Source organism: Microtus pennsylvanicus, chromosome 3, assembly GCF_037038515.1.
Source record: "Microtus pennsylvanicus isolate mMicPen1 chromosome 3, mMicPen1.hap1, whole genome shotgun sequence".
NCBI classification, from domain to species: Eukaryota; Metazoa; Chordata; class Mammalia; order Rodentia; family Cricetidae; genus Microtus; species Microtus pennsylvanicus.
Window position 1 is genome coordinate 73,375,201 of NC_134581.1, and position 26,227 is coordinate 73,401,427.

Below are 26,227 nucleotides of genomic sequence, written 5' to 3' on the forward strand. Positions count from 1 at the left end.
ATTCCATTATGTGGGTGGAACATAACTCATTTAATCAGCCTTCTCCTGATGGGCATTTGGATCGTTTCCAATTTTTAATATTAAAAACAACACAGTTTCTAGGTTTATATCTGTGCACTCGTTAAACATTACTGTGGGCTGATGCAGGGATCAAAGAATGTACTAAACTTTTTTAATCATTTATTTCATTTTAATCATACCACTATAAATCTTCAAGAAGATGGCAATTGCACTAATTGCTTAATTATTTTGATTTTCAGCTTTAACACTTTTTTGATAACGTATGCTACTCAAAAGTAATTGCATATGAATTAAGTCAAAAGGTATCAGTTAATGTATTTCTGACTACTTATTAGAAAGTGTCCTTTGCCTGAATACTACATTAAAAAAATCCTGTTTGAAGAAATTTCATGTTATCAGAAAAAAAATATTCAAATACAGCTGTGTACAATAGGGATATGTTCAAAGAAATATGATGCTCATGTGTGGTGGTTTGAATGAGAAATGTTCCCTAGAGTCTGGGGCATTGTTGGTGCTATTTAGGGAGGTTGAGGCATCACAGCCTAACAGGAGGAAGTATGACACTAGGGGCAGACTTCGACATCAAAAGCCCTGTACTACTTCCAGTTTAAAGATGTGAGATCTCAGTTCTTGTTCCTGCTGCCATCCTGCATGCTGCCACGCTTTTCTATAATGAGAGACTCTTATTCCCCTGGTCTGTAAGCCCAAATAAACTCTTTCTTCAGTAAGTTACCTTAGTCATGGTGTTTTATCACAGCAACAGAACCGTAACTAATACATCAGCTAATTTCACCCTTCTATTTCATGGATACAATTTACAACAATCTATATGGTGTGGTCTATTAGACATCTGAACTGTATAGTTTAAGAGATGTGTGTGTTTATGTAGTATGACCCTACTGTTCCTAGGGATATGACGAAGAAAACTATGAGACTAAATCAAGTCAAAGAGAAACCAGTCCAATAAAAAGATGCTCCAGGGAGCTGCCAGCTGGTACAGTGCAAAAAGGCGTTTTAAAGAACACTCTTCAAATAAAGAGTATAAACTGAAATAAATATAATAGTATGAAAAACACTCTGAAATAAAGGTGTATTAATGTAAGCATATAAAACAGAAACATTTGTTTATTCAAATATGATGACCTGCACATAATTGTATGTGCTCAGTAATGTTGCTAGGCAACAGAAATCTCTGGACTCCACTGTAATCTTACAGGACCACCATCATATTTGCAGCTCATCACTGACCAAAATGAGGTTCCATGATTCATGGCTATGTTCTTCAGTCCTACTTTAGACCTGGATCTTCTCCTTAATCTCAAAAAGATTTACTGTAATCACAGATTCTTGCTTGTGTTCCAAAAAAAGAGAAAGAAAAGGAGAACACACACACATGCTTACACGTCACTGACACACACAGACTTGACTTACACATACAGACACGGATCCCTACCATACCTACAGTCTTAGAACAAAACTCAAAAATAACCTACAAAACCCATTTCCTCCCTGAATGAGTACGTATGAAATTTAAATACAAAAAGTCATGACATTCAGAGTTTGAGATCCAGTAAATCACTCAGGACACATTTCATAGCGAACAAAATACTTGCTGAGAAATAGAGTTACCAGGGCAACCATAACTGACCTTTTATGTTTTATTTATCAATCATATTGCAGCATTATTCGCATTCGTAGAGACAAAGGAGAAAATGTATTATAAACAATGATAATTAATTGAGGGTCCCCTGCTCCACACTAAATCGCTCCTGAAAAAAACCTCTATTTATCCAGCAGTTATGCTGTTATTTGCTTGTTGGTTCTTGTCTGGGCTAAGGGCATGGAAGGCAGAGTCCACAAAGTTCACAGGTTGGCCATATCAAACTTGGTCTCAGATGGCAGGAATATATCTGTGTATAACAGACAACAGGACATGGAAATATTCTAACCTACATCGTCATAATCCCTGCTGCACATTAGATGCTCTTGAAATAAAGAGTCAACAGAAATACAGTATATATGAACTTTGAATAAATTATAAATAAATCCACCTGACTTTGAAATTAAGTAGTTTATAACAAGAGAAACATCAAACACTTCATTTACTATTTAATCTAGTCCCAATAATATCTTACCAAATCAAATGTCATTTCCTCTTGGGAAAAACATACATTTACTTACTTTTAGAATACTAGAGTATAGCTATTCCTTCTTGAACCTGACCCAAAAAAAAATAAATTAAATTAAATAAAAGAACTAAAAGAGAAAGCAAATTGTGTAGAATTCATTAGATCTAAATTATGAGATGCCATAATTCTTATCAATGAGACAGCAAGGACAGAGACAAAACTCGGCTACAAGGCACAGTTGGGTCTTAGCACAGTGTGAACGTATTGGATGAGCTGCTCATCTTCCGGAAACAGCCGCTGATCCACAAGCAGAGGAGGCAGACTCAGTCCTCCCTCCACAAGTCCCCTTACACTGGCTTCTGTCATCAGCAGAATGTGAAATGTACCCCATAGGCTCGAGGACTTGGTCCCAAGCGGGTAGCACTATATTAGGGCATAGAAACCTTCAGAAGGTGGAGCCCAGCTGTAGGAAAAGAGTCACTAGGGGAGGAGGAACTTAAGGTGTTTTGGGTTTTGTTGTTGTTTTGTTTTGCTTTGTTTTGTTTCTAGCGGGCACTCACTTCCTGTTGTTTCTTAATGGGCACAGATGTGAGCAAGTGTCCTCAGTGTCCTCACACTCTTGTCATAGCTGAGGCCGCTCCTAGACATCATCACATCCCAGCCACAATACACTGAACATCAACCATGAACCAACAGTGCATGCCTCAGCTCCAGCACGGATCTGGAGAGATGGCTCATTGGTTAAGAGTATTTGTTGCTCTCGCAGAGGATGCAGGTTCGGTTCCCAGAACCTACCTACATGGTGCTTTGTAGCTGTTGTTCCAGGGGATCTGATGCCCCCATCTGGCCTCCACTGGCACAAGAGATCCAAATGGCACACACATACATGCAGATAAATACTCAAACACATAAAAATTTTTAAGTTAAACAGAAAGAAAAGAGGTCAAGAGCACCCCAGTATCAAAGTTAACCTGGGATACTCAGTCTGCTGCTCAGGCACGACCAAGTCCACTGGAGACATTAGAGCATTAGGTTTCCAAGGTCAGCTGCATGCCCCCTGTAATCTTCTGAGTACCATCCAAGGGTACTTAGAGCCCTCCCAACTAACTCCCACCCCAGTCCCATCTCCCATGGGCACAACACAGGCTCCTACATTACTCGACAGGTCCTTGCTCCCTTGAGTTATTAGTATGCCAGGGACAATATTACCTACATCCACAATTCTATGCCTTTCCCATTAGCCTCATTTTAAAATAAATAAATGAACACATACATACATGCATACATACATGCACACATACATACATGCATACATGTATATGTACATTCGGAACAAATTCAAGTTCCTTAAGCTTATGCCCCTCCTAAGTCTCATCAGGGCCCTATGAGTCTGATTAGCTGCCTTCTTACCTTCCATCACCCTCTGTGGGACCTCATATTTGATTAAAATATGCATGAAAGCACCGTAGTTCTCCATCAGTCCTTGACTCTCCTTCCCTTTCCTAACCTAACTTTCCCAGCAAAGCCAACATTTCCCCAAACCAACTTCCTTCCAAGTTGCAAGGCTAGTTCCTTGGCCAAGACTCTCAGCATCTCAGCTGCTGCTCCCTGACCTCTCCTAACTAACAGTGGTCTCTAATCTTCCTATCCCAGCCTATCCCTCCCACTCCCATACAGATATCCCACAGATTAACACCCAAACCCGAGACTCATTCCTCTCTAGTTTGCCTTTCGTGATTTTGACTACTACATGTACCTTTGTACGGGTACCTCACCAGCCTCACCAGCTTCCCAGTCTGCTGCTGTCTCAACCACTTTCTCCCCAGGCTCTGAATCTAGTAATTTACAAATAGCAAACTACATGCAGTTCCCAGAATCTCCCATGCCTTTTATGCTTCCAGGTTTTTCACATATCACCTCCCGACCTAGAAATCCTCCAATGTATGTCATTCCATCTACCTGTCCGTCAAGACTCCTCCCTAAAGTCTCTCTCAAAGTCTTCCCCGACTTAATCTCTACCCTTGAGTAGATAGCCCTGCCCTATATACTTCCACTGTACTCTTCAGTCTCCTGCCTCTGAGCATACAAGAGTCTCAATTGCGAATCTCTTGATGGAAGAGTTCACTTTCGCACAGCTGGAACTCATCATAACACACGGTACACAGTAAGTCCATACACACGTGTATACCAATCAGAGCACATTAGAAGAAAAAAATTAAGAGTCTCAATGTTTTGAAATCTTGGTAAACAAGCACACTCTGAAGCTTCTGTACCTTCACTGAGTTGAGCTGCAAGTCATTTGGTGGGCATGGACGAGGAAGACAGTCTTTCAATGTCATGCCCCCACACAACGGTCAGTTTCAACTGGGAAACATAGAATATGCACGGGATACCATAAAGTCCCCTGAAGAGTTAGCTAGGAATGTGTAAGATGTGTGCCAGGATAAACAAAAAAACGAGAAGGCAGTACCGAGGGTCTTGATGCACACACAGCGTTTCTTGTGTTCATAGTTTTAATATCATAAAATAAGCAGTAAGTACTTCAGGGAAATTGTGTTTTTCAATGCAATTTTCATTTTTTAGGTTAAGATTTGAAAGTTTACTCAAATGTCCTTCTGCTGCTTCTTCGTTTTCTCAGCTATTAGGTTCCAAATCCCTGTCACTGGGAAAGCAGTGAACATGCAATAATTATTTTCTACTTTTCTCTCTCCCTCTCTATCATCTTTAAATCCACAGTATCTCAATCCAACTGATGTCAGTAAATCCAGACTGTCCCAACTTTTCTCTAAAACTCTTAAAACTATTTGAATGAGGTGTTGAGCAGCTGTCAGTTATGGATTTGAAAATAAAAAAGAGCCTGAAAATTGTACGTTCAGTATAAAAAGATTAGGTGAGGCAATTCAGAATGTTTAAGAACTTTAAATCAAGTTAAAAGCAGTTACTATGGCCAGACCTCATGAAGCTCCGCTTAAGAGTCGCATTAACCTGGCAGTCAAAACTATTTAAAATGAATAATGCTTCTTTCACATTTCACTCACTTTCAGCATCATAAAAAAAGAAGAAAGAAAAAGAAAAAACACAATGTGAACTGGCGCATGGCCATATAGTCACGTAAGAGTGACCTTCCAGGCTGAGCGTCCTAAGGACAAAGCTGGTGCCATTAATCCAGCACTTGATGACCTATACCCCTCTGAGGGCTAAAGGGGATAATTTTTCAGATGAAGGAAGAACGATGAAGATATTCCAGAGGCTTTGCAATCTAAAAAGCAAGAGAATGAGAAAGAGAGAAATTCACAGTTCATGTGCCCGCAGTGGCTGAACCCAACCTTTAATGAAACCCCACTAAATCGAGAGTAACCATGTACAACAAGCCCTTTTCCAAAACCCTCACCTTTTGCTGTCATTGATTTGTGTCTGTTTGTTTGCCAGTGTCAAATATGGTGGCATGGATGTGGCTCTTCAGATGTAAATTAAAACTAAAATTAAGTGCAACTAAGCCCGTTTTCAGTACTTGGTGGTCACAGGTCCGCAGTGGTGACTCAACTACACAACACAGATGGGGGTACTTGCACCATCACAGAAAGTTCCATAGGATAGCACAAAAGAGACAAGGCCAGGAAAAGGAACAGAGACTAGCCAGCAGGTTCCGAGTGCTGCTGCTGCTGAAGCCACTTTTAGAGCAGACACCTCCCAAAGGAAATCATGAAATGTCTGCAAATATGTCATTTATTTTTTAAGGTTTAATTCTATTATTGCAATTATGTGTATGTGGGAGAGGGGTATGTGCACCTAAATGGAAGTGCCCTCAGAGGTCAGCAGTGACTGATCTTCTGGAACTAGGTATAAGCAGCCGTGAGCCTCCGGACATGGGTGCTGGGAACCAAACTTGGGTCCTCTGCAAGAACAATATGTGCTCTTAACAGTTACCACTCCGGCCCCACCACTATGTGTAACGTACAGAGAAGAGTTAGGGAAATTTAGTCTGCAACTTGGCCTGCTGCTACATCTCTACTCAACTGTAGATTAAACTGCTCCAAAATGCCAATTCAACGCATGCCCCCTACTGATTGATGTGTGCTAAGGAACTGCTCTGGTTTAGAAGAGGTTTCCATCGCCGGAGTTTATATTTAAAACGGGTTGCCAGCATAATGGTCTTGGGAGTCAGTAACTTTCACAGAAATGAATGTCTTCCTTTACCAACTGGATTAGTTCTCTCATGAACGGATTACATCTCGGGAGAGTTAGCTCTTTTAAAGCGATGTTACCTCATATGTTTCCCTCCTCCTAGTGTGCCCATGGGCCTTGCCAACAAGAGGTGTGCACTACTAGCTGAGCAGACGCCAACACCAGGTCTTTAGCCTTCCAGAAACATGAGTCAAAATAAATCTCTTTTCTTTATAAATTCCCCAGCCTCGGGAACTTTCACAGCAACAAAAATGGACTGAGGTGGGAGCCATTCGCGGTCTTCCCAGGGTTGCAGACACTAATCTACTGGAAGAATAGGAGTGGCTGTTAATGACCTAGATTCCTCCTGCCATCCCGAAAGTGCTTCCCAAGCTACACTAGGACTTGTGTCATTCTCAGGCGGTGGTTGTAAAAGCAGCACACTCTCAGAGACAGTTCCCAGCCATCCTCCCTCCACGCTTAAGCCTGCCAAAGCCGTCGTTCATAGCATGAAATACAAGGAGAGTGTGAGCTTCACAATTTGTTCTTTATTCAACATGAAAACCTAAACAGTATTAATTCATTTAGGTGGTGCAGTCAGGCTGAAAAGGCTTCCATAGTTCTTTGCTGTTCTGTTTTGTTTTGTGGAGACAGGGTCTCTCGCTGCATAGCTCTGGCTATCCTGGTAACTCACTATGTAGATCAGGCTGGCCTCAACCTTGCAGGTATCTACCTGCCCCTGCCTACTGTGCTGGGATTAAAGATGTGCATCACCATGCCTGGCTTTTCTATGGTTCTTTGTACAATATCTGTTGTACACAAACCAAAACAACTGCGATCAGTTCTGGCCTTGCCATGCATGAACTGCATGCTGAGGCACACAGGTCTCATTCCATTTGCTTATATGACTTTCCCCAAAGTTCCTCTACAGTCTCTCTGGTGAAGACTTCAGTTCGATGGCAGTAACCTTCATGACACTTGGCACCTCAGTGAAGACACTTCCATCCCAGGAGTTCCCACCCATCTTCCCTTAGTCCTCCCTCTTCACCATGTGTCCTGCAAGCCTCTGACAGTCCTTCCTGGCATCCACCAAGGGTTCTTCGCCTTGTCCCCACAACACCTACCTCCTTTGGACTCTTTCACACCTTCCTGCATTAACACGTCTTTCACCTACTGGAAAATTCATAAATTTATTTGCTGGGTCTTTCAAATCTACATCTCCAGCCCTACTCAAGTTCTCGCACAAACTCAAGAACCATATTTCAAACTGCTTCCTAAATACTTCTCATGTAAATGTCAATTAACAGCTTAAATAATATGTTCAAGCCAGGACTGCTAACTTCACCATGTAACATTTTTATAACTTAATTGGAATAGCCATTTTTCTAGTCACTAAAACTCAAAATCATAGCCCGTCTTCATTTTTTTCTCTTTATTTTCCCTCATTTCCATTTTCCAGTCAGCTAGCAGATCCAGTCAGTTCTGCCTCCGTTCTTTGAACGCTGGCCTACTTCAAGTTTTCATTAGGATCTGAACTATTATTCCCCAACCTAGTGCTTTATGCCTAATCAAATCCCTCAGTTTCTAATCACTTCCACATCCACAATCGAAACAAAACTTGTTTTTAATCCACTATTCAAGAAGCTTTCATTAGCTCCAAATGGCTTCCTAAATTTAATCTAAACTCAAACTCTAAGGTTTTCCACACCTACCTCATCTCTTGCTAATCCCATTTTCCACTAGTCATTTCCAGGTTTTTACCCATAAGCCTTTAGTCAGTTGGTCTCCTCATGCTGGAACATCTCTGTCCCCACCTCGTACTCAGTAGAAATCTTTCCTGCATTTTTAGAACTTCATTTCGATGGAAAGCCTGTGATACTCCCACTCCCAGCTAGTTCTCTCTTGAAGGGAAGGCAGGCATGCCAAGTGATGGAAAAATCTCAACTTCCATTCTCTGCTGTGGTCACAGCCACATCTTGTGGGACCACAAAGCAAATCGGAAAAGAGGAAATGTCAGACAGATAAGCACTCTACATCACTCCTATGAGGACAGCATCAGCCCTCATGATAGAGCCCGGTACACAGCACTTTCTCCTCTCTGGCCTGTTATTTTGAGTGTGAAGGAATCACTCTGTTTGAACCACTGGTACAAAACTTTAAAACAAAATGAAACAAGACAAATAAGAAAAAAAAAAGCATGCTTTTTCCAAAAATCACCTTGCAGGTAGATCAAATACAGAAATGTAGGGCTCTCGTGCTGAAATGGGATTGCTTTTAGCACTAGCACCAGATAAATGTTAAAAAGGAATTTAGCTTTAACCGGTTGTTCTAAGTATAATATATATCCCATCCTTTTCATGCTCCCTTAGTTCACGAAAAGTTCAGGTCAAAATCTTGACGGTGATGACCCCATTTTTAAAAAGTCTAAAATCTTGGAAAATATTCTATTAAAATTTATCTCTGTATGTACTCACCTTGTGAAGTGAGGATAAAGAGATGTAACCACAGGTAAATTAATATGAAAATGGGAAATCATTTTTGGCTAGAAACAGGTGAAGGAAAGTCTGCTACTACGCTAGTCTAAAATTCAAAGTTTTTTAATTGATTCATGCTCCTGCATGAATGGATGAGAACACTTGAGAAATAGCAATCCTGGACAAAAAGAAAAGTGAACGGACATGTTATTTAAAGAAACATCAACTTGTTTTCATGCAAATGAATAATGAAATAAGCAAGCCTGCAGATAGGATCTAGATGCAATTGCTATTAAATAGGATACTTGAAGCATTCACTACCTAATTCCAGAAGAAACTGATGAACTCATTTTTTTCTCCTTGGGTAATAGCAGCCATATGCTATACATTAATACATTGGCCAAATTTATATTAGAAAGGTATAATTTTTCTTGGATATTGCCATCAAATCGTTATTAACTTGACAGTAGGTCACAATGATAAGGATATCTCTTTGAAGAATTATGGTAAGGAAAAAAAGTTTAATGCTCTCAACTTAAAAGATTTCTCAAAAGGGCAATCCCTGAAAAAAAGGAAAAAAAAACATCTACCAAGAAGAACTTGGCACATGGTAGAACTAAAGGGAAATTGTCATTCCTCTCCGAACCTCAGCTCATTGTACAAACCACTCACAACACCCAAGCAACACAAGCTGTGCGCCGTACAGAGCTCCAGGAGAAGCATCTATAAAACATTCTGATCCCCATCATTCAAAGTACTTAACGAAGCACACACAGTCCAGGCTGGATGCAAGCCTCGGGCAGAGAAGAGGAGTCTCACCAGAGGGCTGTGACTAGGAAACAGTACTGGAGAAAGAAGCCCTATAAAACAAGTCCTTCCTCCCCAGCCTGCAGGGTAAGTGACAGTGAGAGAGAGGGCTGGCCATCCCTGCTCTCGGACACCCTCACAAGGTCACAGTACATCAGGGTCACAAATATACTTAAAAAATATTACAGCAATAAACTCCCGTTAGAGTGGCTCCACCTCTACACTCAAGGCAAAGACTAAACTCCAAACTTCTCCTTAATTACAGGGTAGCTTTAGATAGCCCTCTGCTCTCTTCCTGCCCTCAGATTCTCCATTTTCCATGATGAGAGGAAGGAAATCTTCCTGTTTAAAAGGAGAATAGTTGTAGGCAATTACCTTGATAGGCTTTATTTTGCCTCAGTCTTAATTCCTACCAACAATGTAGTTGCAAAGAGTGGAGGAAACGTGCCGCCTTGCCCATGTTTCTGAGCACAGCAACAAGCCATTTCTCATGTGCGATCCGATTACCATGATCTATTTTTTGATTCTGCAGCCACTGACTCCACATACATCTTTATTACTGTACAGGGAAAATTGTTACCTTGAGGTTTAAATTTCCCTATGTTCACCACCTCTTTTGAAAACATATCTCGGATTTAAGACAAGATTCTCCTGAAAGCCGGCAAGAGGAGGGAGAGATGACCTCCGAGATAAGTTTCTTGGTTTCGTCGTTATAACCTCAGCAATGACTCAAAGTCCAGCTATCCCAGGACTGTGGAGTGACTAAATAAATGGGAAGAGAGTCTCTTATCTGGGCCGGCAGTCTAAACCCCTCCACTGATTGCCCAACAAGTATGAACAAACACCAGAAGCTAGTCCTTCAAGCCTTGAAATGGCCAGCCATTCTACAGCACTTCATCCATTAGGAGAGAAAAATCAAACTCTCGTGAGAATCACAGACCTTAAGCTGGTGACAGGACAACCTCTAAGTTAAATTTATAACTAGTAAGCCTGGTATAAATTATACATCCCAACTAAGAGAATTCACAAGTGAAAAAGGACAGAACACAGACATAATGGAAATTCAGTCATGTGACAGGAAGCTGGCAAATAAATAAGCACACGGGTTCATTTTCAGGTTGCCCTTCAAGCCTGAACTAGCATCATTGTGTCCCCTGTTCACATGCGTACTGAAGATTCAGAAAAGTTGTAACGGGCAACTAATATCCAATTCATTTATTGATTCAACACATTGAGGGTGTGTTGTGCACACACCTGTGGGTTTCACGTTGTTAGGGATATCAATATAAATAAGAAATCACCCCTCTATTCAAGACACATGGATACATGGCCATCCATAACACATGGATACACGTCAATATGTGAAAAAATAAAATGTCAAATGACATGGAACAGTCAGAGAAATGGCAATAAATTGCAAAGACAATATTATAATCTCTCTCCCCGGGGAAATTACATAAAACCTGAAAAAGAAACAGCAGATTTAAGCCATTCTGCATGTGATTTAAATTTGTTAACCTGAGATTGGTAAGTGAATGAGACATTTCTCTCCATAGAAAGAAGCTGGAGAAAGACAAACATACCTCAAGTACATAACGGAGACTGAATTCCATGAAGGATGTTTGGTGGGAAGGAACAGGCTAAGTCAGGAAAACTGAGCAAAGTACAAAGGAGAACAACAAAACACAACCTAACTAAGCTGACAGAAATTTCCTTCAAGAGTCGGTCCTTGGGTGATAAGAGTCAGCCACAGGGACTGGCAATGCACTTGAGGTGGGGAGGCACCTGACACATTCACTTCTGTAGTTCTAAAGTGTGGAGGGCTGGGAGGAGGTGAGAGTGGAGGAAGCCTGACCCTGACGGGAGGTAACAAAAGACCGCAGGCCAGACCGAATGAGCAAGCCTTGCCTCCAATGCACCAAGAACACATTGAAGGATTTTAAACTAGAAAATGACAATCTAATGTGTATTTCAGAACGATTCGTCTAGAAACAGTATTAAAGATGCATTACAAGGGATGGGGCTAGAAGTAAATGGACCAATTAAGGCGCTGTTATACCACCGTAAATCCACTTTCCTCATCTGCAGAACACGATGAGAGGGACCTATTAACTATTAAGGGGAAGAAAATGGTGAAAGAGGCAGTAGAACTATGAGGCCACACCCAGTCAAACTTCAGGGTGGGTGGCAAGGCACTGCATCAGGGACATCCAGGGTGGTCGTTGACATTATATGTCTACATTATGGTTTGAAACCATAGAGTTGTGTGGAAGATTGAGCTGTCTTGTGACTGGCTACTTGTGTTTCTTCTCTCCTCCTCCCCCAGTTCCTACCGGTAAAAGAAATCAGCAGTAGTAAGTGCTTGCCGGGTGACAGTGAGAGCAAATGAGCTCCTGAATGCCATCGGGAAGTCATAGCTGCCGTTCTTGCTTCCGGTTGTTTGGATGTCTGCAGAACACTGTAGTGGAGATGTCCAACAGGCAGGCTCTTTGTTTTTTTTTAACATGATCTGAGATTTAAATACAAAAGGCACCTTGGCAGTGCACCTTAGAGTAAGTTATACCACGTTTTTGTTTGTTTTCAGTAGAGCTGGGCATAGTGGTAGCCACCTATAATCCCAATACTGCGGCAATGAGGCAGAGGGATCACGAGGTCAAGGCCAGTCCGGGCTACATGGTAAGTTCCAGGACAGAATTTCAAGACCCTGTTTTAAAAAAAAAAAGTAAAAAGTAGGAAGAGTTGGAGCTTGAGCTATAATTAGCCAGCTTATTAGATGGGGAGAAGAATCTTAAAAGAGACTAATCAAAAGCGAAGTAAAACACAATCAAATATCAGAGGCTAGCAAGATTATACTTCCAGAAATCATTCTTATTTTTCAATAAATATCAGACACACATTACAGTAGTATAGAAAAGCAGCCCTTGTTCAAAGACATTGGAAAATTAAAAATTCATAGAAATTCCACCCAAGTTTGAAAGAAAGAAGCAGCAATACAACTGAAGATGGAAAAAAATGGTTTCTAAAACAAAGCTGAATAATGGGGAGATCATCTAAATAAATGGGAAGGAGCCAGGGCTGGTCAAAAAAAAAAAAACAGCACAAGGACATAATAACACAATTAAAAAAAAAGTGACATTACCAATTTAAAAAAAATAGGATGCAGAATATAAATAAAATGAAAGAAAATACTACTATGGAAAGGTTATTTTGTTTTTAATGGACCAGAATAAGTAGAGGATTTTTGAGGCATGTGTCTAATTTAGGCACCCAAAAAATGAATAAATCTGTAAAATCCCTCTCTTAGACATACACACACACACACACACACACGGCAGGGAGGGTTGCAGGGAAAGAGAGAGAGCACACACGCAGGCTCAAACTTCTTAATGCTATCTATTTCTACAAGAATAGGATTTGGGGTGGGGGTGCTATTGAGACAGGGTTTCTCTGTGTAGTCCTGGCTGTCCTGGAACTCAATTTGTAGACCAGGCTGTCCTTTAACTCAAAGAGATCCACCTGCCTCTGCCTCCCAAGTGTTGGGATTAAAAGTGTGTGCCACTGCCAGGAAAAGTAGGATCCTTTTAATAATAAAAAGAATAGAGGGGAAAATCTGAGATTTACTTGAAAAGATTATTGTCCACAGTGGTTTTGGTGAAGTAATTTCAAAACCCCTCCATATTAATTATAAGATATGGGTATAGATATGGCTAGGACCCAGAGTTTTCACCTGGAGCAGAAGATACAAGCATGAATGGGAGATGGAAAAAAACAACTTGGATGTCAGGCTGACAAACGAAGCAACAATGTTATATATCATGACTTAACAAATACTGAATATACAGGATAGGCTATTGGGATGTATGTGATGGAGGTAGTTGGAACAAACAAGAATGTGTGTGTCAAGTCCTACCTAGTTCTGCCCAACGGAAAGGTCTAGAATCAAGGACAGCAAAATCTAATGAGTACAATTCTCTTCTACTTACTGAACATTTTTCCACAGAAAGCAAACAGGACTCCTTGGAGGAATAGCTAAACCCAGGTTGAGGGTGGGAATCACTCAAGGTAAGCTTATATATCTCATGGCATAAAGTGAGAAAGTTCTTGGAAGACTAGGCCAGCAAGATGGCTCAGGGAGTAAAAGTCCCTGGAGCCGAGTTTAATCCCCAGGACCCACCAGTGGAGGAGATAACTAATTTCAAAGTTGTCTTCTGCCCAATACACACATGATAGAGCATGCACATGTACACACAGGCACATGTGTACACACATATACAAAATAAACAGATGTAATTATTTTTTAACTAGCAAGGCAACATCAGAATGAGAAAACAGAGTTCCAAGAGGAGCTCAATAGGTCAACTTTGATGGTAATGAGCCACAGCCAAATCACATTGAATTTTACTTTTTAAATCCACAAGAAAGGGGTGGGGTGGGACAAGATCTTCTCACACAGGAATACCTCCACCCAATATGGGGATCACAGAATTGGGAAATGCCACGTGTTTAAGCACCAGCATGTCAAACATTTATTAGTGCTGTTGGCCCATTAACTCAAGAAGAGCTGTAAGAGAACAAAATCAACCCTCTCAAAATTATCCTAGAGACGTTTTTATTAATTACAAAGAGGCAACAATGCAGAAATCTGTGATCTACCTAAACTAATGTTTAAGCATAATCCAGAGAAAAATTGACAAGAAGCTACAAGATGACAATATCAGCTCACTTATCCAGTAGTCTCACGGAAGATGCTTAAGCTGAGCCAAAGGAGGGGGAAAGGATCAGAAAATCTGTACAACCACAGAACATTCTAGAAATGTCTGGACTCAAAATGCCAGGGCTATAAAAGATTCCTCATTTAAAAAAAATCCTTTTAACGTGGCGAGAGGTGCATCCCAGTGACGGAGTACTATTCTGGCATGCAGGAAGCCCTGGGAGATCGCTAGCACCACAAAAGAGAAATAAAGGAAAGGAGAAAGGGTGGACAAGTGGAAATGGTTGTAGACTGAAAGATCCCAGAGATATGAAAACCAAAACCACTGCGTGTTTGCTGGTCACTTCAGGATCTGTACTGGGAAGGATAAAACAACAACGAAAGCCAATGGGGCAAATCCGAGTATGACCTAGATACTAGAGCAGAGTTAAGTAAATTGCACAGTAGCAATGTTTCTGAGACCACACAGGAAAATAATTGAAGTTTCAGGAATTCCATGATGAATATTCAAGGGTCAAGCATCATGCCTACTACTCGTTTTCCAGGGGTTCAGAAAAAGAAAAGCTGGGAATATATGTTTATGTATTATTCAGGGAGATAGCAAGAATCCGAATGGGTAAAAGGTTAACGGCTGATGGCACTCGGTAAGGTAGAGATAAATGTGCACTGTCATTGTACTCGTTTCAAGTTCCCTGTGATTTTGAAATTTTCCCAAAAGAACTGGTGGGAGAAGAAAAAAAAAAAGAGCACATATATCTACGTTTTTGGAAGACCGAAATATGCCCAACAGTTTCTTAGCATAAAAGTAGATTCTCATTGAAAAATAATTTTCATAAATCAAATGTTCAATTTTCTACCTTATTCTAGCCTTATGTGCTAGCAGTACCCTGTCTTTATTCAATATAGCAAATACAATATAAGAAGTTGATTAAAATAATAAAGTCTGTGTTTAAAAGCCTGATAATTAGATTGTAATCACCCTGTTTCTCTGATGTTACATGATTTCACTCACTTTGTTCCTTCACTTCCCCTCAAAGCAGACTGAGAACATCTTGAATTAATCCTTTCAACATAATTTTTCAATATTGCCTAACGTGTAAGGGATTTACAAATGAATATGTATTAGTAGACTTTACCCGCCACCACTAGGTAGATATTTTAATAAAGAGATAGACAGACATGGATACTCCCAGCATAAAATGTCCCTGTGTGTATTCTGCTTTGACTACTGTCATTCCTAAAGCAGGCTGCTTTGTTGTTCATGTTCCTGCTGTGGAACCTAATGCAAGGCTTCCACTTGCCAACCTGGACCAGGGATGGAGAGATCTGCTCCAGGAGCGAGCAGTGAAGAGCTGGAGACAAGGGGCAGGGGACTCTCCACGAGGATGCTGGCTCACAAGATAGGCACAAGCAAAAGTGAAAGTGGGTGTCATCTAAGCTAATCTCTACTTGAATCTTTTAAGAGATAAAACCATTTGCACAGTAATTTCGTACTAAATTAACTTGGTTTTTTTTTCTCTGTATCGTTAAAGTTTTCATTGTTTAAATAAGGGTTTCTGCGAGAGAAATGAGGCGATGCTCCCGTTCTATCAGAAGAATGAGGCTGATGACTTGCAAGAAGACTGGGCAGCTTGTGTTGAGACTGGCAAACGCTGCAAAGAGCCAGAAACACAAGCACACTCCGACCCTCGACCCCTTCCCCAGCACTGGCCCGGAACATCAGAAGACAATCAAAGGTTGTACTACTGTGCTCTCACAGTGCTAACCTTTGGAGAGCAGCAAGAACTCTACCGGTCAGGAAAACCGAAGGCAAGAAGGATGGCAGATGGTGATACCAGCTCCTCTGAAAGGATCCCTAAGACAGCAAGTTCATCGGTGGTACCGAGAAACAAGGACTCCACGTTTCTGTTTACCGAGCCAATGATAATTTGTCCTCTACGATCTCTATGAGAAAGCACCTAGAGCTGCCACAAAATTGGCGAAGCAGGCGAAGCTGACTGTGTTGAGGTAAGTAGCTCTGCTCCCAATTCAACTGTGTTTGAACACTATTCCATAGAGGCCCAGGATTAAGACAATTCTGCCGTTTCTCTGCCGTGGAAACTACATGGCCAGATGTAAGTACCATCAAGATGCCATCTGCAAGGTGACATGACATTTCCCCGATCACCTTCAGTGACTGATCTCCTACCAAGCTAGTAGCTCCACACAAGGTCTTTTGGCTTTGTTTTTTCACCCTTAAGAAATGGCCCTCCTTTGAAAGAACTTCACTTGGAGCTGAAAACTATCATTTTGACAAACTGTAATTTAAGTCATTCACACCATTGTTTTAGGATGTAGTGAAGCAAACTAGTCAAACAGATCCTACCAGACACAATATATTTTCAATATTCTGAAATTTAAACATTCCATGAAAATTATGGTCACAATAATGACAACTTTTGTCACAATCCACAACACAATCACTAACTGCTATAAAGAAACACACACATACACATATAAACACACACATACAAACAAGCACGCACACACACACCTGTAAAGCAGAAAAAAAAGGCCAGCATGGAGACCTGCTTCAAAGTTCACGTTGGTTAAGATGAAAGACAAAAGAAAAGGTGTCTATTCTCAAAGGAGACGAGAGCCAGAGAGTCAGCCATCCTTCTCCTACGAGCCAAGACAGAGTTAAAGGAGCAGCGGAGCCGCATGTGCCACCGCAACCAGATGAGGGCTGATAGGCACAACCACTTTCTCCTCAGTTGCAGGGCAGAGTCATCAGTCTTCCAGTCCCATCAGGATTGGGCTGAAAAGTAATAAGAAATGAGGGCAATTAGGGAGGAAATGAGAGAGCAATTGAGGAAGGAGCCACCTAAAGACAAAACAGTGCGGAGATTGAATTTGCAGCAAGAAACAAGAATCTGAGATTAAGTTTCTGGGAGGGGAGCACTCTCTGGTCCTGCCCAGAAAGGAATTAGAACTGCGGCAGGCAGCCTTGAGCGGCCTCTGGGTAGCAGAGACAGTACTCGGAGAGGGGAGTGGCTAGGTAGTTTCTGGGGAAACACAGCACATGGCCACCAAGTTTCAAGATGTGGCCCATTTAATTTCAATTTATGGAAATTAGCTTTGTCAGTAAAGTGTCGCATCAATGCCCTAGGTGCCATCTGCAGCACAGTTACAATTCAGTCTCTAGTGCCACATAAACTGGGTATGGTTGGCAGACACCTGTAACCAGCAGATGAAAGTGACAAGATCAAGAGTTCAAGGCCATCCCTGACTACGTAGGCAGTGCTTTAAACAAGCCTTGGAAACATGAGACCCCGTCTCAAATGACAATAGTAATAATAAAAAGGGGAAAGAAGGGGAAAGGGGCTCCAAATTTAGGGACGCGGAGTGCTGAGGCTAGGATAATAGTGGTATTATTCCTAATAATAAAGAAGACTTTCAGGGAAGCTGTTATCAGTGGCAGAACAAAGAAAAGGTCCATTTCAGGCACGCTCTCCCAGCCATGTGGAGATCCGGTGCGGACAGTGATAGAGACGGGGCGTTGCTCTTTGTTTTCAGGCAGATTGCTCCTCGGCTCTCCAGGGATGCCATAACTTAATTGTAACTTGATGGTGCTGCCTTGTGCTAGAGAGCTGAGGGGGGGAATTAGTCTACTTTTACCAAAGAACTCTGCCAAGAGCAAGACACTTGTTCTAAGCATTTACAGAATTCCACGTTCACTGGAACACCAACCTCAAACATTTAAATCTATTTCACAGCACTTACTCCAAGCTTACTTAACATCTCTGAAATACCTACACCAAAATGTTGGGTTAAGTAACTAGATTCCAGTACAACAGCTCATAAGAGATTTTTTTTTAACCACCACAGTTCATCCTTAAGGCAATCACTTTGTTCAAGACCCCCGCTAGTCAGTCTTGGCACCTCTTTCCGCATCTCCACACTGAGCTTCTCTTTTGCACAACCATCAAGGCTACGCATCATTTGGGCCATACAAATACCCACATCTCCCTTTTGTCTAACCATGGTCCATGGAGAGCTGCACCAAGGCTCTGGAGGACAAGCACTGGAAGACCTTCAAAGAAGAAAAGAAAAAGTGTTCATTAACCCCAACGGCAGCTGCTGCCTAGAGCCTTCAATTTAAATCTCTGAAAAAGAACCTGTGGCTTCTGAAATTCCACAAGGAGGTATCACTTATGATTACAAACATTCCAGTGGGTTCCTTCCTTCATTGATGGCTTCCAGACAAAGGTTGTCAGGTTGCCTCCCCCATTTTGGTGAAATTCCCCAAGCCCTGGATGTACAAATTCCTAAACGCATTTTCTTAACCAAAGGCCAACTCAGGAGAGGGGTTTTTCCTGGCCAGGCCCCCTCAGACCCCTAAACATCATCTCATATGTAATGTCTTGTTTGGCTGGGAACAACAAAAAAAATGAAGGGGCTGGAGAGATTGGTCAAAAGTTAAGAGCACTTGTTGCTCTTGCAGACCTGGGTTCAGTTCTCAGCATGCACAAGGAAGTTCACAATCATCCACAGCTCCAGTTCCAGGGGATCTGACGCCCACTTCTGACTCCGCTAGGCACCAGGCATACACTTCATGAATGTAGTACACACGTAAGCAAAACACTCATACACATTAAATAAAATCATAGTAAAAAATTTTAGTCAAAAAAAAGAAATTTAGGGAGGGAGGAAAGGGAAAAGAAGGGGCAACCTCACATCACAAACTTTGGGGGGAAAATGACTTATTTTCAGGGATAAAGAAAAGAATTTCAGAAATGAGCATTAAGGCTGTCCAACATTTCCAGCTGAAATATTAAAATTTTATTTTAAATCAATGGGGGCAAATATTGAGAAATAAAGTTAGTAACCTTTCCTCTCCCGTTAGCCCTTAGCACCAACTCACAAGAATAACAGCAGAGTACTCACAGTAAGTAGCATGTGCCTCTCATGCCACCAACTCATGTAACTCAACATGTTAGTTACAGTCAGTCAGAAATGAAAAAAGACATTTTTAAGCAATATATGTACAAAATATAATGGTATTTATATTATGGAGGACTGGAAGGTACATGCCCCAGTGTGTGTTTGTCTGTTTGGCTGTCTATGTGTTTCTCTGTGTGTGCCTGTGTGTGAATAGGGTATCTCACAACCAAACTAAAATAAGCTTTCCCTACAAAAGTCTGCAGCTGGTGGGTATTCATTATGGGAACAACTGGAAATGGCTAGTTTTGCCAAGGGTACAGGCCACAGTGGCGGGATTAGCCACAATTACTGCATATTTACACAACCATATTTACACCATAATAAAACTCATCTTATCCGATCCAAACAAAACCTTGCTCAAAATAAACTAAACCACAGGAAAGGTCTCCTGAGCACAGTCATCGCTCTGAGTCTCTAGTTTCTGCTCGGCCATTACCCACTGAGACAACCCTTCATTCCGCCTTCCTCGGAAAGGCAAGAGTAGTAGGCAAGATTCAGAATATCCAGTTGAGAATCTGTATAATTCAGATAACGATACTGTAATTATGAGTGGAAGGCTGCATCTTAGAGATTCATTCTGAAACGACTGTAGAAAAATTATAGGATGTCCGAGATTTATTTAAAATAATCTGGGAGTGGTAAAAGGCACAGAGGGGACAGTTGTGTAGGGGTGGGTAACTATTGAGACCGGGTGATTCCATGCAGAATTTAGTAGGGCATCCTTTCTGCTTTTGTGTATATTTGAAATTTCCCATAACCAAGTTGGGGGTGGGGGAGAGAAAATATAAAGGCCAATATAAAAGTCATCCTGAAAAACAAATGTTTTCCTTTAAGGAAAAGAAAAATTTCCCTTTAGCTTTTTCTCCACAAATGACGAAGGAGAACCTGCAGAGAAAACCAAGCTAGGCTCCTGTTGTAGACTCAGAAAAGACAAATGAAATTCTTAAAAACCAGAACATGTGCTTCCTGAAGCTTAGCTCTTGCCTGTGACTTATTACAACAACACAACCCGGCGGTCTCCCATATGAAGGCACTTTGGACGACATTCACGCAGTGGCTGCCAAATAAAGTCCAGAGGTTGCAGAATCATTTGTCAACACCAAAGGCAAAGATACCAAGAGCTGGTCCTTTCTTCCCAGAGGTCACTCCTTCTGATCCATGGGTTTATTACCTAGAGCAAACAATTAATCTCGCCGCCTTCAGAATACAAAATAGTTTTAGCCAAGGTAGTATCCTCCAATGATCCGCTTCTCTGTCTGGGCATCGCTGCCAGGAGGAAGAACAAAAAAAAAAAAAAGGTCCACTGGCTGAACATCAAGGGACCTGTCCCCATCCGAGATCTACAGCTAACTCAATCTTAGCTGAGTTGGGCGTCGGCGGCCTCACCTGAAAACAATGGTGTTTCCTAAGAAGATTGTCATTATCTTTCGTTTTCGGCAGTTCCATAATCATGAGAATCTCTAATAGTTTTTAAAGCACTTCGGCACTCCAATGTTGCACGTTCTGGTACTTTAATTTGAATACGTGAGCTTCTGTATAATGTGCGTGTGTGCAAATGTAAACGTGCACGTGCTCATATTTGTGTCGGCACACACACTCTGATACTATTAGGTGGTTACACGGGGCTAATTGCTTCCATTTCAGAGCAGCAAATTTTCAGTTCTGCAACAGATGTCGCTGTGTGATTTCTCCTTTCTGTGCTGGATTTTCTGTTAAAAATGCCCAGCATAATGGTCAGTCGCATTCTTCCAAAGAAAGATATACAGCATTTTAATCCTCTGGATTTCTTTCTTTTAAATTTTCTTCGTATGTGGTCAATTTCCATTCAAACCACAGTATCAATTAGCTTGGCCCCTTGTAAGAAATACCCCTCACATAAAAATAGTCTTTTAGTTAAACAACACACACGCACGCACACACACACACACACACACCAATCAATCAAAACATTAAAAAATTAATACAAATTCTATGTGGTCAATTAGATTTAAAATATCACATACATAGACCCAATAAGAATGAGTCTCGTAGCATTGATTTTCATAGTATTACTATCCATTTTAAAGGGGAGAGGGACAACTTAACAATAGAGGCTGAAAAATTAAAAGAAAAAAAATCACGTATGAAGCTGAAATGTACCAGGTACGGGAGTAAAGTTTAAAAATAAAACCCAAGAGCACCATTAATAACAATTTTTAAAATACGGGATTTTCATTTTAACAACACCCTTAAAAATAATCGCAAGGCTAACGTGATAATTGCAAGACATCTTACCTACCATTCTGACAGTCACTATCTTGACACATGTCATAGACAAGTGGCATCTCTTTCCCCACACCCAGTACACTGTCCAATGTTGATCAGTCAACAGGTAGCTAGCTACCCAGCAGTTTCTTCCGTAAGAGCCAACAATGGCAGAAAAAGATTTCAAAATCTCCTTTGAAACCTAAGAGGCTGTTACATTCTGGGGTTTTGGAGGGAGTGGAGATTGAGAAGCAGGCGGTGAGTAGGGAACTAAATCCGGTAAGAATGGGAAGTCAGGAAGTAAAAGAGGAATCCGGAGCGCCCGGCCTGTTATCACCTTCCCTGTCCCACTCCCCTTTACCGGGAGAGCCACTGGGGAAAACTGGATAAAGCATGTACAACATCCATATGAATAAAGCTCTTTGTTCCGGAGAACTGCCTGCTCTTTTATTCCCCCCTTTTTCCTATTTGTTCATTTCAAAAGATTGCTCAATGGGTCTCTTGTTCCTCCAAAATGTCCCGGGCAAATAATGCAAGCTTGTCTCGTCACACAAGTCACTAAATGAAGCCTTGTGCGTCTCCAGTGACACACTGTAAATATAAAGTGGCATTAATGAGGGATATTTTATCGAAGCTATCATAGGCAAGTGCAAGTCCCCCCAGTGACTATTCAATTTGATGCAGGGGAAGGCAACAATAGCAGGGCGTCACTTTTGCAAAGTCCCTGTCCCTGGTATGCAAGCTCCAACAAAGCTCAACCAAGTCCCAACCGGCTAGGGCAAGCCGGGACTAACTGCCACCCCACAAATCCCCTACCCATCAACCATTGTCTCTAATCCTGCGCAGGGAAAGAGCAGGATGATCTACTGCAGGTTCCTTCAGGATCCCGAACAGCAGCATGCCTGCACCTTAAACATGGTGAGAGTGAGTACCACAGCACAGGCGATCCTACTCTGGCTGCATTTCGGGTCTGTTTCACCCAAACACCACAGGAGATGAGAGTGGATTTCCTCTGGGATGGAGGTAAGGGCGGGGGACAGGCAGGATGGCTTCAGCTACAGAGGCAAACAGAACAGAACCCCAGTCCACAATAAAGGGACTTGGCTTTCCCGGCAAGAATGGGAATAAAACAAGCCTAATGAAGTTAGCAGGTAGCACCAACAGGTTTCTCTTAACGGGGGAATGAAAAGCAGAGGCCCCTGAAAAAGCTTTAGCTTAGCATGTGAGGAAAAGGAGTCCTTCGGTGTCCACCTGAAATTGACCCCTGCAGTATGGAATCTAGGGCTTGGCCAGACCATCTCTCAAAGTGTACACACACACACACACACACACACACACACACACACACAGTGTACACACACACAGAGCATTCAAAAATATTAAAGAAAGTCATCTCCCCCTCTCACTACAAATGAAACCCAATTGCTTTCTAATTTGAACACAATCTGATAAGCGGCATACAAACAGGGATGTACACAAGAGCAAGAAGCTGCTTCCATGGTAACTGGCAACAGAATTTTCCTGTAGCTTTGACATGCACGGTTGAGTTCCAGACCGTTCCTTTCTAAGTCAGCACACATCCCTCGCCGAGAAGGCAACTTCTCACCGAGAGATAGTACAAATATAGTACGGTTGTTACTACCCCGTGCCTTCAATGAGCAGGCTTGATAAGGGAGGCAAAATCTAAGCCTACACGGCTGGTTTAGTGACACTGCATGGCTCCCATTTATAGTGGAAAGGCAATATCCCGGGTCAGCGCTTCCCACCCCCACCCTTCGTTCTGCAGCCAATACAAGTCTATTGTTGCCTCTGTAATGCACCAGTTACCCAGCCTTTACTCACGCTCACGTTTAACTGACAGTGGCGCTTTTTACAATGCAGCACGAGGGATCTCTTTCGGGAACACTCTATCGAACCCTTCCAGTCAGTGGCATCACCAGAAATTAAGTTGTAACCACACGGGCTTCGGCTAAACCTAATTATCTCGTAACTCATAAATTAAGAATTCACAGAAGAAAAACATATAAACATCCGGAGACAGACTGTAGCATGGAAGACAAAATTCTCAAGCTGGAATAGAAGGTGCTGCCAGGCTCCCACCCTTAAAGCTTCCATGGGTTCTTCTCCGCAAGCGTGTTTTATATTTTATTTTTTGGAGGGGGGTAAGTCAACCAACCCGGCATCCCCCTAAATCCGAAGCTAGCACTCCCAAGCATCCCCCATCTCCAACAGCGTGTCTCCTGCGGTGTTTACATAACTATGTGTCCTCTAGCGTGTAAACAAAAGACACAACCCAAGCAAAGAGGCGCCCCCGGAACCGCACGCTGGCCCCAGCGCTGCATCCTCCCGGGCTGGGGGTTCCGCAGGTGGGGGTTGAGCTCGCGGCGTCCTCCACCACTTGTTGCTCCCAGGTCCTGCAGCTCTGGAGCTGCAAGGAGGGGTTTTGCAGGCTCAGACCCCTAGCGCATCCCCTCGTGCACGGCCGGCAGCCCGCTCGCCAACGCTCGGTGCCGCTCGGTGCCACCGGCCGCCGGGAGCCAGAGGCAGGCGGTACAGCCGCACGGGGACGCCGCGCGGCTGGCGAGAGCGACGAGGTGGCGGGAAGGCGGGCGCAGCGCGGCCGGCCTCTCCGGTGGGGAAGAGCTCCGGCTCCCTTTTGTTAGCAAATGCAAACACTGCCCTCTTCTTTCCCGACCGCGCCAACGCGCCCGGCACAGGGGCAGCCACACGCGGGGCTCCTGCCAAGCGCTCGGCGTCTTCAGGAAAGGCGCGGCGCTCGCAGAGCCGCCACCCGGGCAGATTCTCAAGACGGCCGGCCACGCGGGGAGCGCCCCGAGGCCCGCAGGGCGAGCTCCGGGCCGCAGAGGCCGCGAACGCCCCACCTGCGGGCCGCTTGCCCGAAGGACGCGCAGCCGGGAAATCCCGGATCCCCACTCGCGGCAGAGGCCTTCGTGGCGCGGACCGGCTGAAGGCACACGGAGCCCCTTCTGTAGCCGCGGCGACGAGCGGCCGCCCCCGAGCCGGGAACTTTCCCTGCCTGGATTCCAGCCAAGCCGACCCGCAGCCCAGCGGAGGGGGCCGAGGGGCTGCGTTCGGCTGGAGGGAAACACGAGAGGCGTGCAGCTCTGGGGCGGGGGACCTGCAGAGCGCGGGCAAGCAAGCGAGGGAGAGGACACGACTGTGGGGATGTCCTGGGGACCCGCGGGGAAAAAGCTTCGGGAAACGGAGAATCGATCGGGGGGCCGAGCTGAAACGGAGGGGACGAAGGCTAAGCCCGGGGACACAGAAGGACCTGCAAGTTCCAGGGACAAGAGCGAGTTTCGGAGGGTCCGGAAGGTTCGGGGCGCCTCAGAGGGCTTCCCTTCCCCCACGCGCGAGCCCCTGGCCCCCAAGCCCACTCCACTCAGCACCCCGCGCTACGCCAGGAGGAAGAGGTGTGGGTGCAGCCATCCCTGAGGGCGCCCATCCGCAGCCGGCGGGCAGGAGAGAAGGGGCGCCGACCCCTCAGCCCCTTCCCACCGCAGCCCCGACTTTCCTTGCCACGCTCCCGCCGCTTCGGATTTGGGAAGTGGGGGGAGGTTGTCATGGAAACGTCCCCCCTTCCATAGCTACGGCTCCTGGGGGTGCCCGGGGGGGTATTTCGGGACCAATCCGCGGGTGCCCACAACCTACCTGTGGGGATCAGTGTCGCGGCCGAAAGGAGCAACAGCAGGAGCCGGAGCCGGAGCCCGGGAGGCGCTGCCGCCGCCGCCACAGCCGCTGCCGCCGCACACTGGGATCCGCTCGGCAGCACAGCACTCGCCATGTCGGGCACCTGCCTCAGACTGGCGGCGGTCGCTGCCTCCCGAGCCCGAGCGGACAGCTAATGAGATGCTAATGAGATGTGCTAAAGGCGGAGTCAGGACCGACCAATCGTGGCGCCGCGAGCCCAACCCGGCTCTCGAAGGACTAGCCCCCTCCCCCACCCCGCCCCCTGGCGCTCGCGTTCGGCCGCGCGCCCGCGCCACCTAGGGGCGGGGCCTATGGGAGGGGCCTATGCAAATATGTTTACGTTAAAATTCGGCTTTGCTTCCCCGCTGGAGGAAAAGTGTATTGCCCGGGCGCCTGGCGAGAAGGCGGGGGAGAGGGACTGCGGCTCCAGGAGGCGGGTCTCTAGTTTCCCTGCACCTTTATTAGGAACATTTGCGGCAGTCGCCGCGGCGCACTCACGCCTGGCGAGTCTCACCCCGAGGCTCCTGGGCCCCAGCACTGCGTGTGCATCGGCCTGTGGAAGTCACACTTTGCGAATTTCCTTCCTTCACCTTGCACGAAGGAATGCGATCTTTGGGAAGCCAGGGAGTGGAGAGTGCGAATGCAGGTCCCCGGATCGACAAAACAATCTGGGAGAAGTGCATGCGTGCTTTGCACGTCCGGCGAAGAGGGAGAGCCCGCTCAACAACCTAGCGGTAGACTAAGGGATAGTAGAGAGACTGAAGCCGAGGAGTCGCGTTCTGGGATTTTCAAGAGTATGTTTGGCTGTAGATTCTGGGGAACGGTAAATCGCGGGCGGGGGTGGGGGATGCTCGGGCTCCCCAGCCTGTTGAAAGTATCCTTCCCAGATTTAATAGATTTTTAGCATGTAAGCAATATATATTTAAGATTACACGCACACAAAAACAAAAAATCTACCCGTCAGGTTTGTGGGAAAGGAAATG

At 44.0% G+C, this 26,227-nt stretch overlaps 1 protein-coding gene across 6 annotated transcripts in view; it reads right to left on the reverse strand.

Moving 5' to 3' along the window:
- Positions 1–25,421, reverse strand: part of Cadm1 (cell adhesion molecule 1) — a 325,645-nt gene extending 300,224 nt beyond the window's left edge. For 3 of the 6 annotated variants that reach the window (XM_075966039.1, XM_075966038.1, XM_075966036.1), the window contains exon 1: positions 25,206–25,374. In XM_075966039.1, the coding sequence (XP_075822154.1) occupies positions 25,206–25,338 (133 nt within the window). In that variant the 5' untranslated portion in view covers positions 25,339–25,374. Of the gene's footprint in view, positions 1–25,205 lie in introns of all 6 variants that reach the window. The other 3 variants (XM_075966042.1, XM_075966040.1, XM_075966041.1) reach the window with 2 other exon arrangements.
- Between the last annotated feature and the right edge of the window lie 806 nt (positions 25,422–26,227).